This window comes from Globicephala melas, chromosome 1 (assembly GCF_963455315.2).
Source record: "Globicephala melas chromosome 1, mGloMel1.2, whole genome shotgun sequence".
NCBI lineage: Eukaryota > Metazoa > Chordata > Mammalia > Artiodactyla > Delphinidae > Globicephala > Globicephala melas.
In genome coordinates this window covers 21,431,915-21,447,041 of record NC_083314.1, presented here as the reverse complement: position 1 = coordinate 21,447,041, position 15,127 = coordinate 21,431,915, and the positions used below count along the sequence as shown (strand labels likewise).

At 37.5% G+C, this 15,127-nt stretch overlaps 1 protein-coding gene across 1 annotated transcript in view; it reads right to left on the bottom strand.

Moving 5' to 3' along the window:
* FBXO28 (F-box protein 28) overlaps positions 1-15,127 on the bottom strand; it is a 30,881-nt gene that overhangs the window by 4,991 nt on the left and 10,763 nt on the right. The window contains exons 3-4 of the mRNA XM_030868394.2: positions 11,379-11,517; positions 1,425-1,620 (exon numbers count right to left, since the gene is read on the bottom strand). Coding sequence (XP_030724254.1) covers positions 1,425-1,620; positions 11,379-11,517 — 335 coding nt within the window. The remainder of the gene's footprint in view (positions 1-1,424; positions 1,621-11,378; positions 11,518-15,127) is intronic.

Below are 15,127 nucleotides of genomic sequence, written 5' to 3'. Positions count from 1 at the left end.
TTTCACACAAGCAAACATAAAACATCTGAGTTAGAAGTACAGACCTATCATGTTCGCAGATCCTCTCTGCACTTAGTTATATGCAAAGGCTTCAACATTAGCCAAACAACAGGGACACCATCAAAAAGTGGGTTACATCACATGTGATGATCAGGAAGAACTTCTGACATGGTGTAGGAAGGCTTTGGAACTATTCTGTTTTAGTAATAATAGAATGTAACATGGGCACAAAAATCACTATTTTAAACTAATAACCTACTTTTTTAAAACCCTATCTCCTGAAGCTTTTCTAAAAGGACCAGATGGATCCATCCACACCCTAAAACCCATCTTGCTAATTTTCTCCTTATACATTTAAATACTCAGAATATTTTCCTTAGCTGGTGCATTCTTCCTTCTCTCTCTGCTTCCCTTTAGCCAACTAACAAGGCTCAGATCAATTCTCACCTCTTGTGAAGTCTCAATCAGACCAGCCAACGATGATTTTATCTTCCTTAAGATTCTCTCTGCTACTCATTTGACATTTAAATGGACACTCCTTTAAACTATTTCTCTTGCCTACGATAATTTGAGTCTGGATATGTCTTACCTTCTGAAATAATAAGATTCTTGAGAGAAGACACCATGTATTATACTTCATTTTAGTCCCCACAGGACACAGTACAGTGCTGTGCACATAACAGGTACTCAATAAATAACAGATGTGTTAATGCTGAGATGCTGTAAGCTTTATTATTAAATTACAGACAGCCACTCAGTTACCCCACCGAGTACTCCAGGGAGCTAACTGATCTGAACAAAATATTTTACTAAAAATTTGTTCCCAGATTTAAAGTATTTGCAAGAGTTGAAGATATTGAACAATTCATTCTTTCAGTAGATAAGGACACAAATCTCTAGGATCCGACAATGTTCAAAACAGCCTTATGCACCCTGTCTTCTAAAGTAGCAGCCAGATACTCCAGGGGCTGAAATAATTAACTGGTTATTTCCATGAAGAATTTTTTGGGTTTTGTCTGGTATATTTGATTCTGTTATAGGATAACGAATACTAACTAGTCAGAAACATCAAAAACCATTCACATATACATAGCTTTTCACTCAGCAATTTGCTCTGATAAATTTAAGCCAAGTTAAAAGTTGTGGATATGTACAAAGATTTAGCCGCAAGATTGTTCTTCAGAGTGTAGTTCAAACACTGAAAATCTGGAAACAAATGTGCCTAACAGCAGCAGATCAGCTACATAAATTATGGTCTGTAGCCCAATCTGTCATTAAAAATTATGTTGCAGATACAGTTACAGACCCAGAAAAGTTCAAGATACACGGTTAAGTGGTGGGGGGGAAAAGCAAGTTACAAATCTATGTACATTATAATAATATGAACATTATTATAAACTGAACGTATTATAAACAAAAGATACCTGGAGGAGAGCCCATGAGTCTTCCAGATACATCTGATCCTGGTAATTTCCTCTTTAGAATTGGAACAATCTTTTCATCAAAGTATTCCATTGCCATGGAGGAAATATCCCTTAACTCTTGAAGTACTTCATGAGCTCGCTGAGGGGCTCTGGTAGAGTTGACATATCTCAACACACGATAAATCTCATCAATCACCTAAAATAATGAGCTCTCATTAGCACTTTAGATTTATTTATTTTTTTTAAAGAAAACAGCTAAACAGGGAGCAAAGTGACTGCTTGTTTTGCAATTCCTATAAAGACCTACAGGTGACTTAACTGATATACTGACCACTGATAACATTACCATCTGTAACACATGGCTTTGGGCTTGTTATAATACTTTATACATTTCATATTTATATTTATTTAAGCAACTTTTCTGTACTCTACTGGTGCTACGGAATCAGGATGATTAAAATACAGCTCCTGCCCTGAAGGAAATCAGTGTAACTGGGGAGAAAGATGTGTAAAGAAGTGACGTAAAGAGGGATATACAAATTGCAAAAGAAACTAGAAGACTAAACTAAGAGATTAGATCTTGTATGCAAGTAGGGGTCAGGGTGGGGGAATTACCCAAACCCATATTCTACTAATCCTCTGAACCTACTTCACTCTAGTCTGAATCTGTTTCCCAAAGCCCCAGGGACTCAGCCTGATTTCCTTCTCTCTTTCACACCGCCACTATTTGCTCTATCCTTGAAGTTTTGTTTCTCTTAGACTTGCTGTGGATTGGAATGAAGTCTCCTCACCGCCCACTTTCTTGTTATCGCCAAAGGGTAGCAAGAGATCCTTTTTCATTTTAATAATAATTGCAATGGGGGAACACAAGGCATACATACATGGAGAAGAAAGCTGACAGTCCTGATTCCTAGTTCTCTTGCTGGAATGGTAACTGAACCTTCCTTAGGCATTCTGCCCTCAGCTTTAATCCCTGTGAGGTCAGCCCTACTTTCTCCTACGGCTTCAGCGTAGACCTGAAGATAATAATGTACATCTCTGAAGATCTCCAGTCTGGATGATATCTGTTCCAATGGGTCTTCACCTCACAAGACTTGTGGGTTAAATCAGCCAAACCATTCTGTCACCAAAGTATCTCAAACCACCTTGAATCCCACTCATTTCCACTGCTGCATTTACCTAGCCAGTACCCAACTACGGAACAATCTTATTTATAACTGGCCTTTTCTTCTCCTTTATTCAGGCTGCTGAGTACTGCTAGAGAAACATAAAATCTTGCAGAATAGTACCAGGACAAATTACAGTCCTTAACACGTTCTAGACTCTCAGGGCAATGAGATGATCCTTGTCAGTCTAGCATCATGTGTGCTAAATAAATGTCAGCAAAATTAAACTGTTAGGATGTGTCTTTATCATGAATCAGAGAAGACTTCACAGAAGAGGCCACGTCAGTGGGCCTGGAGAGATGACTAGGAATTGGCTTGGCCTAAGGTGGTGTATATGTAGGCAAATGTAATAAGATAGGAGATATGCTAGTTTTGAATTACATGGGCCATGCAGGTGATACTAGACAGGCAGGCATATATGGAGATACAGGTTAGGAGATCAGGAGAGAAACTCCAAATGATGAAGAGGCCTCAGTAGCCAATGGCATAACAGGGACTGACATTGCTAAGGGAGAAGATACAGAATAGAATAGTCAAAGGCAGAATCCTGAGGCACTAGTGGTTAAGTGATACATTTATTTTTGGTATTACTACTAGATTATGAACTCATTCCAAAAGAAAATAACATTTTTTTTCAATAAAAACTTACTGAACTACCATGTTAGGAACTATTACGTATATTAAAAAAAAAAGAAATGAAGAAAACAGTACTTTCTCTTGGGCTTACAATTTAATTATGTGAACAAATCCTAACCTGTAAGCATTTACTGGTCAGGAGAGGCTTCTTTGACATATTTAAGGTAAAACTGAATGATGATGAGGAACTGGAAGATCTGGGAAGAAAAGCATTTAAGCAGGGATAACAATGGCAATGGCTTCAAGGTCTGAGTCAGTTTGGCTTGTTTAAGTTCAAGGGTTAGAAACATGCAAACTATATCTGTATCTCCAAACAGTAAAAATTTATGGAAGCTAGCATAAGCTCAATGCTTTGAAAAAAAAACAACTTAATATTTATATGATTACAAAATTGTTAATTACAAAACATATAAGCTAAAGTAGTAATAGAGTATTTTTTTCAAGGTCCTTCATATTGACGGAGAGTCTGTGTACTAGTGCTAGGATATTAACTGACCCACAGTAGCTCTGTGTTCATCGGCGTTTACATGTGTGTTATAAATCAGTACTGCGACACTCCAGTATCATTTTATGCTGGCCTCAATGCCCGTATACTCCAGCTCCACGTACAAAGTAACCATGAGCTCTTCGAACTACATCAAACCCTCTCTCTCTTTTTTGCTCAGGATTTTTGCACATTATGATCTCTTTTCTGGAATGTTCTCCCTGCATATCTCCCCTACCTTCTCTAGCCCCAAATTTCTTACTCATCCTTGAGGTCTCAGCAACACTTTCTCAGAGTAAGCAGTCTTTTCTGAACCCTCTTTCAGTTTAAATCATGTTAACATCTTCATCAAATCCTTTATTTTACCTTCAGAATACACATTACAAGTTTTAAGTACTACATTTTTCTGTAAATGTCTGTCTTCCTATAATATAGTAAGCTCAACTAAAGAGACCATGCCTAGTTTCACTGTCAGATCCCCACAGTCTAGCAGTGTCTGGCACAGAGCAGATACTCAATAAACGTCTGTTAAATGAGTGATAAAGATGGTCAAATATCATAAATTGCTTAATATTAACCCATCTAAATAAAACTGTTTAGGGACAAGCCACAGGGGTAAAGTCAATACAAGAACATGATTTTTAGAGGCTGGATTTTGAATATAAAGGTCACAGTTAACAGAATTTTTATTGAGAGGAATTTTTTAAAAATACATAATATTTGAAAGAGTATTTATCCACAGCTTTATTAATGGGTCTATTTATATTATGTTTATGTACATAAATACTGGTAGACAGAAGAATATTTACAGTATATTTGAACTAGACTAGAAATGACTGTTATAATGATTCAAGCATGAATAAAACATACATCTTATCCAATGCAAGATGACTTAGTCAAAGACCCATACACAGGAAAGGCTAGCTCAAACTGAGTAAATTCAATGTACAAGCAAAGTGCTGTGTGAAAAAGAAAGAGAGAAATAAGATCTGTTTGAGAGAACTGAGCAGGCCTAATGAAGGACCTGGCAATGAGACATAAGCAGAATTTCAATGGGGAAGAGAAGTCTGAGCATGACTAAAGGAGGAGTGGACTGAGGAGATGGATGATGTGGATGGACAGGTGACAGCATAGGAAATCAACATGTATGTAGTGCTACTACGTACCATGCCTTTATTCTGGGTTTTTAAAAGAAATTTATTATGCAGTGAATCCTCTTCCGTAACCCTGATTCTTCAGAATTAACTTCATATCAAACTATTCCATAGGGATTACTAATACTAAATCACATCTGTAAACCAATTTGTGAAATAATCTTATCTTTACTGTATTCAGCCTTCTAAATATAGTGTGAAAGCAAGGTATCTCTTTCCATTTGTTCAAGTCTTCCATTAGGAAACAATGTTTTCAAAGCTTACCATATAGAGGTTATTTAGTTAAATGGACTCATCCATGTTTTCAATAAAATTAAAAATATTTTCTGGGGCTTCCCTGGTGGCGCAGTGGTTGAGGGTCCACCTGCCGATGCAGGGGACGCGGGTTCGTGCCCCGGTCCGGGAAGATCCCACATGCCACGGAGCGGCTGGGCCCGTGAGCCATGGCCGCTGAGCCTGCGCGTCCGGAGCCTGTGCTCCACAACGGGAGAGGCCACAACAGTGAGAGGCCCGTGTACCGCAAAAAAAAAAAAAAAAAAAAATTTTTCTTTCCTCTGTCCAAAAGTTATAAGCAAAGGACAACGTGAGGAAAAAAGGACACAGCATGTTAGAACCAAACTGCTTCTAGCATTCAGAGTCATCAGTGGCTACAATGGCTTTAGAGGCACATATTAAGAAAGCATAGTATTTACCTGATTTTTAAAACATTTCAATTTCTGAGTAGGTTTAATCACTTTCTGAAAATTACTTTAGCAGCAAGAATGTAACGTGTGAGTCTTGTGTCCAGTGTAAAGATCCCAGGTTTTAGGCAGGTCACCTAAACTCTTTAATGGCTCTCTGTACACCTTTCAAATAATATGCCACATGCCAAATCCTACCCAAGTTTGAGATAATAAAATAATAGTTATGAAAATATTTTTAAGTTTTAAAAAAGTATGGTAAGAAACCAAATGTGAACAGCTATCATATTTCTAACACACGCAGTTTACTATATCATGCTTATGTTTAAATTGGCACAGTAATAAATGACATACTATGAATATCATTTAAGTATTTCTACTACTGTAGATGAATTTCTATCTTGTTTAATCTACTGTTTAGCAAACAAAGCTCCTATTAAAATACTGAACCTCATATGTTCTCATTTTCTGTCTTTTTGTTCCACTTGAGATTTCCTTAATTTTCCTTTCCGCCCCTTTTACTTAAAATTGTTTCTTCCATATTTGTAAATATTTCTTTATATGGCATGTGTTTGACTATTTTCTTATTTCTCTTAGACTATTAGTCACAGTTTCTTTAAGTTTCATATCCTTGTATTGCTTTCTCAAAGGTGTATTTTTCCCCATTTGTTTCATTCTGGGTTTCATATTAGTCTGGCAATTCTCTACTCCTTGCGTATACTTAAGAATGGAGCACACAAAAAGCTGATCAGAACTCCTAGTTAGCCAAGATGGTGGGAAAGGTGGGGTATAGGGGGATAAGAGCAGGGACCTAAAAAAAAAATCAATGAGAATAGATTGATTCTTCTTTTTTCATTTTAAAGGTTCGTGGACTGTATATATTTACTTGGGGACCAGCATAGTGAAAGGAGGAAATGCTTCCAAGTAATAGATATTTTTAAGAATGTCTTCACATTAAAACCAATTTTAAGAGAAACAAAAATACAATATTCTGGAAGCATTAGGTAAACTCAAATTGAAGGATATTTATTCCTCAAAAAACTGACCTATGACCTTCAAAAATGTGAAGCTCAAGAAACACAAAGAGTAGGGAATTATTTCACATTAAAGAGGATTAACAAGTCCATGTGTAATCCTAGACTGAATTCTGGACTCAGAAATAAGAATAGTTCGGGGGACTTCCGTGGTGGCGCAGTGGTTGGGAATCTGCCTGCCAATGCAGGGGACACGGGTTTGATCCCTGGTCCGGGAAGATCCCACATGCCACGGAGCAACTAAGCCCGTGTGCCACAACTACTGAGCCTGTGCTCTAGAGCCCATGAGCCACAACTACTGAGCCCACGTGCCGCAACTACTGAGTCTGCGTGCTGCAGCTACTGAAGCCCGCGCGCCTAGAGCCTGTGCTCCGCAACGAGAAGCCACTGCAATGAGAAGCCTGCCCACCGCAACCCAGAGTAGCCCCCGCTCGCCACAACTAGAGAAAGCCCACACACACCAACGAAGACCCAACGCAGCCAAAAGAAGAAAAAAAAGAATAGCTAGGAAAACTATTATTGGGATAAGAAATGAAATTTAAATACAGATTACTGATTAGTTAAGTGTATTGGATCAATGTTAAATTTCCTGAGTTTGATATCTGTACTATGGTTAAGTAACAAAATGTCCCAGTTTTTAGGGAATACATTGAAATATTTAAGAGTATAGGGTCACAGTAGCTCCAACTCATCTTCAAATGGTTCAGAAAAAAATAAAATATGTATAGAGAGAGAATAAAAGCAAATGAGACAAAAGGTAAATAATTGCTGACCTGGATAAAAGATACATGGGAATTCCTTGTAATATTTTTGCAATTTTTGTGTACATGTGAAAATACATCAAAACAAAAAGTTACCCCCCAAAAAAGGAATAAAGAAAGTGACCACCACCAGTTATTCTTCATCAAAAACGTTAAAAACAAACCAATAATACATAATATGTAGATTTTATGTTTGTTCAGGGAAATCTAGCTTCATGATCTTACATGATCATTTACACTATAAAAACACTGACTTTTGTGTTTCAATAAGCACGAAAGGGTTACTGGGGCTGTTAGTAATGGTGAAGAGAAGAAATTATTCATGTCTTTTTTCATTATTATATCTCCCAGAATGGTTAGTTGGCCTCTGCTCACATGCGTTTTTCAGTATGTGTGAACTGCTGATATTGACCGAGAGCTTACTATAAAAAGTTTGACTTCTATATGTCAGACAGAAGATTTGAGAAATGTATACAGGAATAAGCTAAGAATCTAAACTCTAGTTCTGAGAAAAGATGAATGCAACATCAATGTAGTGGTCAGAGTCTGCAACTATGGCCCTAACTGACCTGTGCCTATATTTGTAAATAAGGTTTTTACTGGAACACAAGCACACACCCATTCATTTACCACACGTTGTAGAATCACGGCTGTTTCTCAGAGTTGAGTAATCATGACACAGACCATGTGGTTCACAAAGCCAAAAATATTTATTATCTGGCCTTTTACAGAAAAAGTTTGCTGATCCCTGCCATAGCCATAGTGGCAAATTCCCAACTAATCTTTAGACAGATTTTCTTTTAATGCCCTTGCTATTAGTATGCTTTCCTTGTCAAGAGACTCCATTTTAAACCCCTCCAGTGAATAAGCCTTAGGTTTTCACTGAGTAGAAGGGTAATGATCTAGCTTGTTTAGAGCTGGAGAAGGGACCTATAGGTTTAAATCATTCTTAAATATAGATTCTCAACCAACCTTCCTGTTTTAGCCCCATTTTCAGAAATGCTTGGAGCTTTCGACCTAGAATTTTCTAGAGGTTCAGTTGTGCATACTGGGTTGCCTCCCAGCTTCCCCCACTCCCAGTTTAGGAATTAACTTTCTCAGTTCTGCTAAGTCAGTTACCATTTATTCATCTACTCTCCAGCTTCCAAAATTCTGTTGCTACTGTCTACTTTCTGACCTCATTTTCACGGGTCTTTATCTTTTTTCCTTTTAAAAATTAGATCATTTACTCCACTCCACTGACTAGAGTTCTGGGAGAAATTAAGAGGTAAACATATATTTAATCTTCTATCTTCATCCTGCCATTTAATTTTATGAACAAACTCAACCGTTCTTTCAGAGAATAATTAAAAGAAAAAAATCTTCCCAACTGTTAAAGGTCCAAAATTCTGTTACATATCAGGCAATCTAATTTAAACTAATGTGCATATTACCCAGACTCACTTAAGTAACTTGTGAAAAGTAATTTGTGAGATGAAATCCCTACTGGAGACCTGAATTTTAACAAAATGGATATATTCTATACAAAACCACGAAAAGAGTTCTCTTACAAAGTATAAGAGCACCTGAACTTTTAAGTATAACCCGGGAGCAAGATCCTGGGAAAACCAAGAATGAACTACCACAGAAATCACACACCAAATCAAGATTATATGCTAAACTGAAAGAAAATTATTTTATAGAATGTCTTCACTTAAGGATGAGAAAATTAATGCCACATCCTTATGTTCTAAAGATAGAATGTGAAAGTTTAAGGATGAGAAGTTCAAAAAGGAACAATAATAAAACAACCCAAATACTGCAAACTGTGTAAGTTAGCAGTTTAGATTTAGTCTAAGCTAAAAAGTACCAGCTACATAAAAATAAAAAGTAATAATCTGAGTATACAGTGTTGTTTTAGGCAAGGTATAAGCTATATAGATGGCACTTGTAAGAAAGAGAAGAAGCCAAGGTGATAATAAAAACAAAAATTATTTGTTTTCTGGGGGTTGTTTTTCCAGTCAAGTTCAGATTTGTAGGAGAAAAATAAATCAGGATAAGATCTTTGGAAGAAATGGGTACGATGAAGGAAAAATGGAAGACTTTTCCACTGCAGGCAAGGTAAAGGTCTCAGTTAAGGAGCTGTCCAGAGCAAATGCCCAGGGTGACACACATCAGCTTGAAAGCTGAAGACATTCTCCATTGCTACCACCACCTCAGTTGGTACTAGAATTAAAAGCAAAGACAAGTGGTTTCCAAAAAACCAGCAGGACTCAACTAGATTCAACTTCATTTGTATAGATAGTAAATATTATTCTAATCACATGATCCTGATAAATTAGAACAAAAGATGGGCAACTTCTGCAAAGGTCAGGTACTAAAATATCTTTGGCTTTGCAGGCCATATGGACTTCGCTGCAAACTACTCAACTCTCGTTAACAACTGACTGAATTGTCTCTAAGGTTATGAAGCTTGGAGATGCGTCTTAACTATTCACAACCTTATGATAGGCAATAAAAACTACAAGGCTACAGGAGACAACCTATTCTAGTTCAGTGAACATCCCAGGAACACCTAAGAGTTAAGGCCTATGAATCAGACCTGGATAAAATCTGGCATAAGAATCAGAATCTAAAGTTTCTAACCGGTCCCTTTCATTTATTTATTTTTTTTGTTATTTTTTGTTTGTTTGTTTTTGTTTTTGCGGTACGCGGGCCTCTCCCGTTGCGGAGCACAGGCTCCAGACGCGCAGGCTCAGCGGCCATGGCTCACGGGCCCAGCCGCTCCGCGGCACGTCAGATCTTCCCGGACCGGGGCACGAACCCGTGTCCCCTGCATCGGCAGGCGGACTCTCAACCACTGCGCCACCAGGGAAGGCCCCGGTCACTCTTTTATAGTACCGTGCAGAAGCATCGGTAGCTAATGAGGGAAGTGCGCTATACCAAAGTATACTTTAAATAAGAAACAGGAGGGATTCCCTGGTGGCGCAGTGGTTGAGAGTCCGCCTGCCGATGCAGGGGACACGGGTTTGTGCCCTGGTCCGGGAAGATCCCGCATGCCGCGGAGCGGCTGGGCCCGTGAGCCATGGCCGCTGAGCCTGCGCGTCTGGAGCCTGTGCTCCGCAACGGGAGAGGCCACAACAGTGAGAGGCCCGCGTACCGCAAAAACAAAAACAAAAACAAACAAAAAGAAACAGGACTCCTCTGGCTCCCAACGTACGTCACAGAAAGTTGAAAATGGAGAAAGTACATTAAAAATATTGCCAATGTTAATTATCTATGGAAATAACAAAAAGAGAACATTCAAATTTTACTAGGTATTAATTAGTTCCAACCATGTTAAGGGAACCTTTTGCCAGTATCAACTAAGTAGCAAAATGATCTTTAATTCTACCTCCATCTCTTGGACATAAAAAGATATAGACATTATTTCATTCTGAATTTACACTCAATTCAAGAAGCAAGATACTAGTGAAGGTATGAGTAGTGTGTTGAACGCTGGGATCTTTATTAACTTAGTAACAATAAATATATCACAATATACTTATTTCTGTGTTAAACAGCACTATTACTTAGCTCTGAGTATACTGTTACACAGTAATTATCTATTCTTGTCAGATCTGGAAGTTTGTAAGTTGTCTTCATGAAACATTTCTCAAACAAAACCAAACCAGCTTGTCTTTCCTACTCCACCTCCCCCAAATTATAACAATCTTGAAGGCAGGGACAATACCTATCCTATTCATTGCTGTATCTCTGGCATCTTAACAAAAAGTAAAAGTGCAAAATTTTTTCTTGAGTATGAACCCTTAAAAAGCTTTTCTAAAGAATAGTAGCACTTCTACAGTATATTTCAAAATCATAATTTTAAATATAAAGATCACATAAATGATACATATGTATATGTTGTTGCACAGAAGCTAAACAAAGCCATTCATAGAAGTGCATCCAAAGAAGTAGAAATAATTCTATTATTTAAAAAAATCACTCTGTAACTTTATAATAATTTAAAGTTTACTTAGTGCAATCCAGCTGTTCTAGGTAAGGGATTCTATTTTACCTTTCCTGGGATGAAGCAACAGAGATTGGAATCCACATACTTCATGAAAGTCATATTTAAGAGAGACAGCCTTGTTTCAACAGCAGCGAGGATGTCTGCATGACGAGCTAATGAATGGTTTCTCCTTTCTGACTCTCTCCTACCAAAAAAAAAAAAAAAAAAGGCAACCATTAAAAGAAGTACTGTGGACTACAATGTTAACCAAACAAAATGCCTTAATGTAAGTTTAACATTTACACATTAATTTAGAAATCTACAATTGGGTCATAATTTGTTTAACTGTCATGATAAATGAATCACTGTTTAGAAATCCTTGCCAAGGATTAATCCAATACTCACTGATAAAATATTTGAAAAAAATTAGTTTTTTTTTTGTTTTGTTCTTTGGCTTTGTCAAGCCTAATGGCTATTAGAGAAATTAATGAAAGAATTACACATGGACATAAAGACAAGAAACCATATATTTTTGCCCACAAAATCAGCTCATTTAAACTTTTAAAAAGTTTTATTGAGACATAATTCACATACAATAAAATTCACTTTTAAAGGGTACAATTTAGTAGTTTTTACTATATTCACAGTTGTGTTCCCATCACCACTATCCAATTTCAGAACATTTTCATTATCACAAAAAGAAAGCCAAGGGGAAGCTGGGATGAAGGGAGAGAGTAGCATCGACATATATACACTACCAAATGTAAAATGGATGGCTAGTGGGAAGCTGCTGCATAGCACAGGGAGATCAGCTCGATGCTTTGTGACAACCTAGAGGGGTGGGATAGGGAGGGAGGGTGGGAGGGAGACACAAGAGGGAGGGGATATGGGGATATATGTATACATACAGCTGATTTACTTTGTTGTACAGCAGAAACTAACAAGACATTGTAAAGCAATTATACTCCAATAAAGATATTTAAAAAAAAAAAAGAAAGCCTGTAACCATTATCAATCACTCCCATTACCCAGCCCCTGGCAAGAACTAATTTACTTTCGGTTTCTATGGATTTGCCTATTGTGGACACTTCAGATAACTGGAATCATAATCATAATATTATGTGGTGTTCTGTGTCTATCTTCTTTCAGTTCGCATAGTTTTCAAGGTTCATCCATGTTGTAGCACGTCTCAGTAGTTCTTCATTCCTTTTTATTGCTGAATAATATTCTATTATATGGACATACCATTATTTTGATTATCCATTCATCTGTTGATGGACCTTTGGGTTGTTTCCACTTTTTGGCTATGATGAATAATGCTGCTATAAATATGTGTGTACAAGTTTTTGTGTAGACATATTTTCACTTCTCCTGAGTATATACTTAGGAGTGAAACTGCTGGGTCATTTGGTGACTCTATGTTTAACTTTTTGAGAAACTGTTTTGTAAAGTGGCTGCACCATTTTATAATCTCACCAGTAACATGTGAAAATTCCAATTTGTCCACCTCCTTCCCAACATTTGTCTTTTTAAATTTTAGCCATCCATCCTAGTGGGTGTAAACCAGTATCCCATACTATTTTGATTTGCAATGCCCTGATGACTAATGATGCTGAGTATCTTTGATGGGCTTTTTGGCCTTTAGTGTATCTTCTTTGGAGAAATTTCTATCGAATCCTTTGCCCACTTTCAAATTGGGGTTATTTATCTTTTTATTGTTGAGTTATAAGAGTTTCTAATACAATCTGGATATAAGTCCTCTAACAGATATATGAGCTGCAAATGTCTTCTCCCATTCTGCAGGCTGTCTTTTCATTTTCTGGATGGTGTCCTTTGAGGCACAGAAATTTTAAACTTTGATGAATTCTTGTTTGTCTACTTTTTTCTTTTGTTACTTGTGCTTTTGGTGTCGTATCTAAAAAACCACTGCCTAATGCAAGTTCATGAAGGTTTATGACTATGTTTTCCTCTCAAGGTTTTATAATACAGCAGTGACATTTACACTTAAGCCTGTAATTCATTTTCAGTTAATTTTTGTATATGGTTTGAGAAAGGTTTCCAACTTCATTCTTTTGTCCCAGTGTTATTTGTTGAAAACACTAATCCTTCATCATTGAATTTTCTTGGCATTCTTATTGAAAATCAATTGACTAAAAATTTAAGGGTTCACTTTCTGGACTCTCAGTTCTATTCCATTGATCTGTATGTCTATCCTTTCTTTTAAAATTAATTAATTTATTTTTTGGCTGTGTTGGGTCTTTGTTGCTGCATGTGGGCTTTCTCTAGTTGTGGCGAGCAGGGGCTACTCTTCATTGAGGTGCGCGGGCTTCTCACTGTGGTGGCTTCTCTTGTTGTGGAGCACGGGCTCTAGGCGCGTGGGCTTCAGTAGTTGTGGCACACGGGTTTAGCTGCTCCGCAGCATGTGGGATCTTCCTAGTCCATAGATCGAACCTGTGACCCCTGCATTGGCAGGCAGATTCCTTTTTTTAAAAAAATTTTTTATTTATTTGTTTTATTTTTGGCTGCGTTGGGTCTTCATTGCTGTGCACAGGCCCTCTGCAGTTGCAGTGAGTGAGGGCTACTCCGTGCTGCGGTGCGCGGGCTTCCCACTGTGGTGGCTTCCCCTGCTGTGAAGCACAGGCTCCAGGCTCATGGGCTTCAGCAGCTGTGGCTCGCAGGCTCCACAGCGCAGGCCCAGTAGCCGCGGCACACAGGCTCAGTTGCTCTGCGGCACGTAGGATCCTCCCAGACCAGGGTGCAGCAGGCAGATTCTTAACCACTGCGCCACCAGGGAAGTCCCTGTATGTCTATCCTTATGCCAGCACCATACTCTTGATTATTGTAACTTTGTAGTAAGTTCTGAAACTGGGAAATGGTAGTCTTCCAATTTTGCTCTTTTTCAAGATTGTTTTGATTTCTGCGCCTTTTGCAATTCTATAGGAATTACAGGATCAGCCTGTCAATTTCTGCAAAAAGACTGCTAGGATTTTGACAGGGGTTGCACTGAATATATATATATCAATTTGAGGAGTATTACCATCTTAATATGAAATCTTCCAATCCATGAACATAGAATGCCTTTCCGTTTATTTAAGTCTTCTTTAATTTCTTTTAACAGTGTTTTGTGGTTTTTAATATACAAGTTTTATACTTTTTTGGTTATATTCATTACTAAGTTTTTTAAATTCTTTTTGACGCTATTGTAAATGGAATTGTCTTAACTTCATTTTTGGATTGTTTATTGCTAGTGCATAGGATTATACATACATTTATTTATTTATTTAATTTATTTATTTATTTGGCTGTGCTGGGTCTTAGTTGTGGGACACGGGATCTTTCTTTAGTTGCAGCATGTGGGATCTAGTTCCATGACCAGGGATTGAACCTAGGCCCTCTGCATTGGGAGCACAGAGACTTAACCGCTGGACCACCAGGGAAGTCCCAATACAATTGATTTTTGTGTACTAATCTTGTATCCAGGATCCCTGCTGAGCTCATTTCTAGCTCTAATAATTAATGTATTTTATATACAACATCATGTGTATACAAGATTGTATCATCTGTGAATAGAGAATTTTACTTCTTCCTTTTCAATCTGGATGCTTTTTATTTCATTTTCTTGCCTAAATGCCCTAGTTTGAACCAAAATGTTGAACAGATATGGTGAGAGTTGAACAAACCATAGTAAAATGATTTATTGTGATCTGTGTACCCTTTGCTACAAAAATTTGGAAACCATTTAACCCAAGTAAACCCTTAGTGAGATTAAAAACAAACAAAAATCAAGAAACAAACAAAATCCCCAATTGTAAATT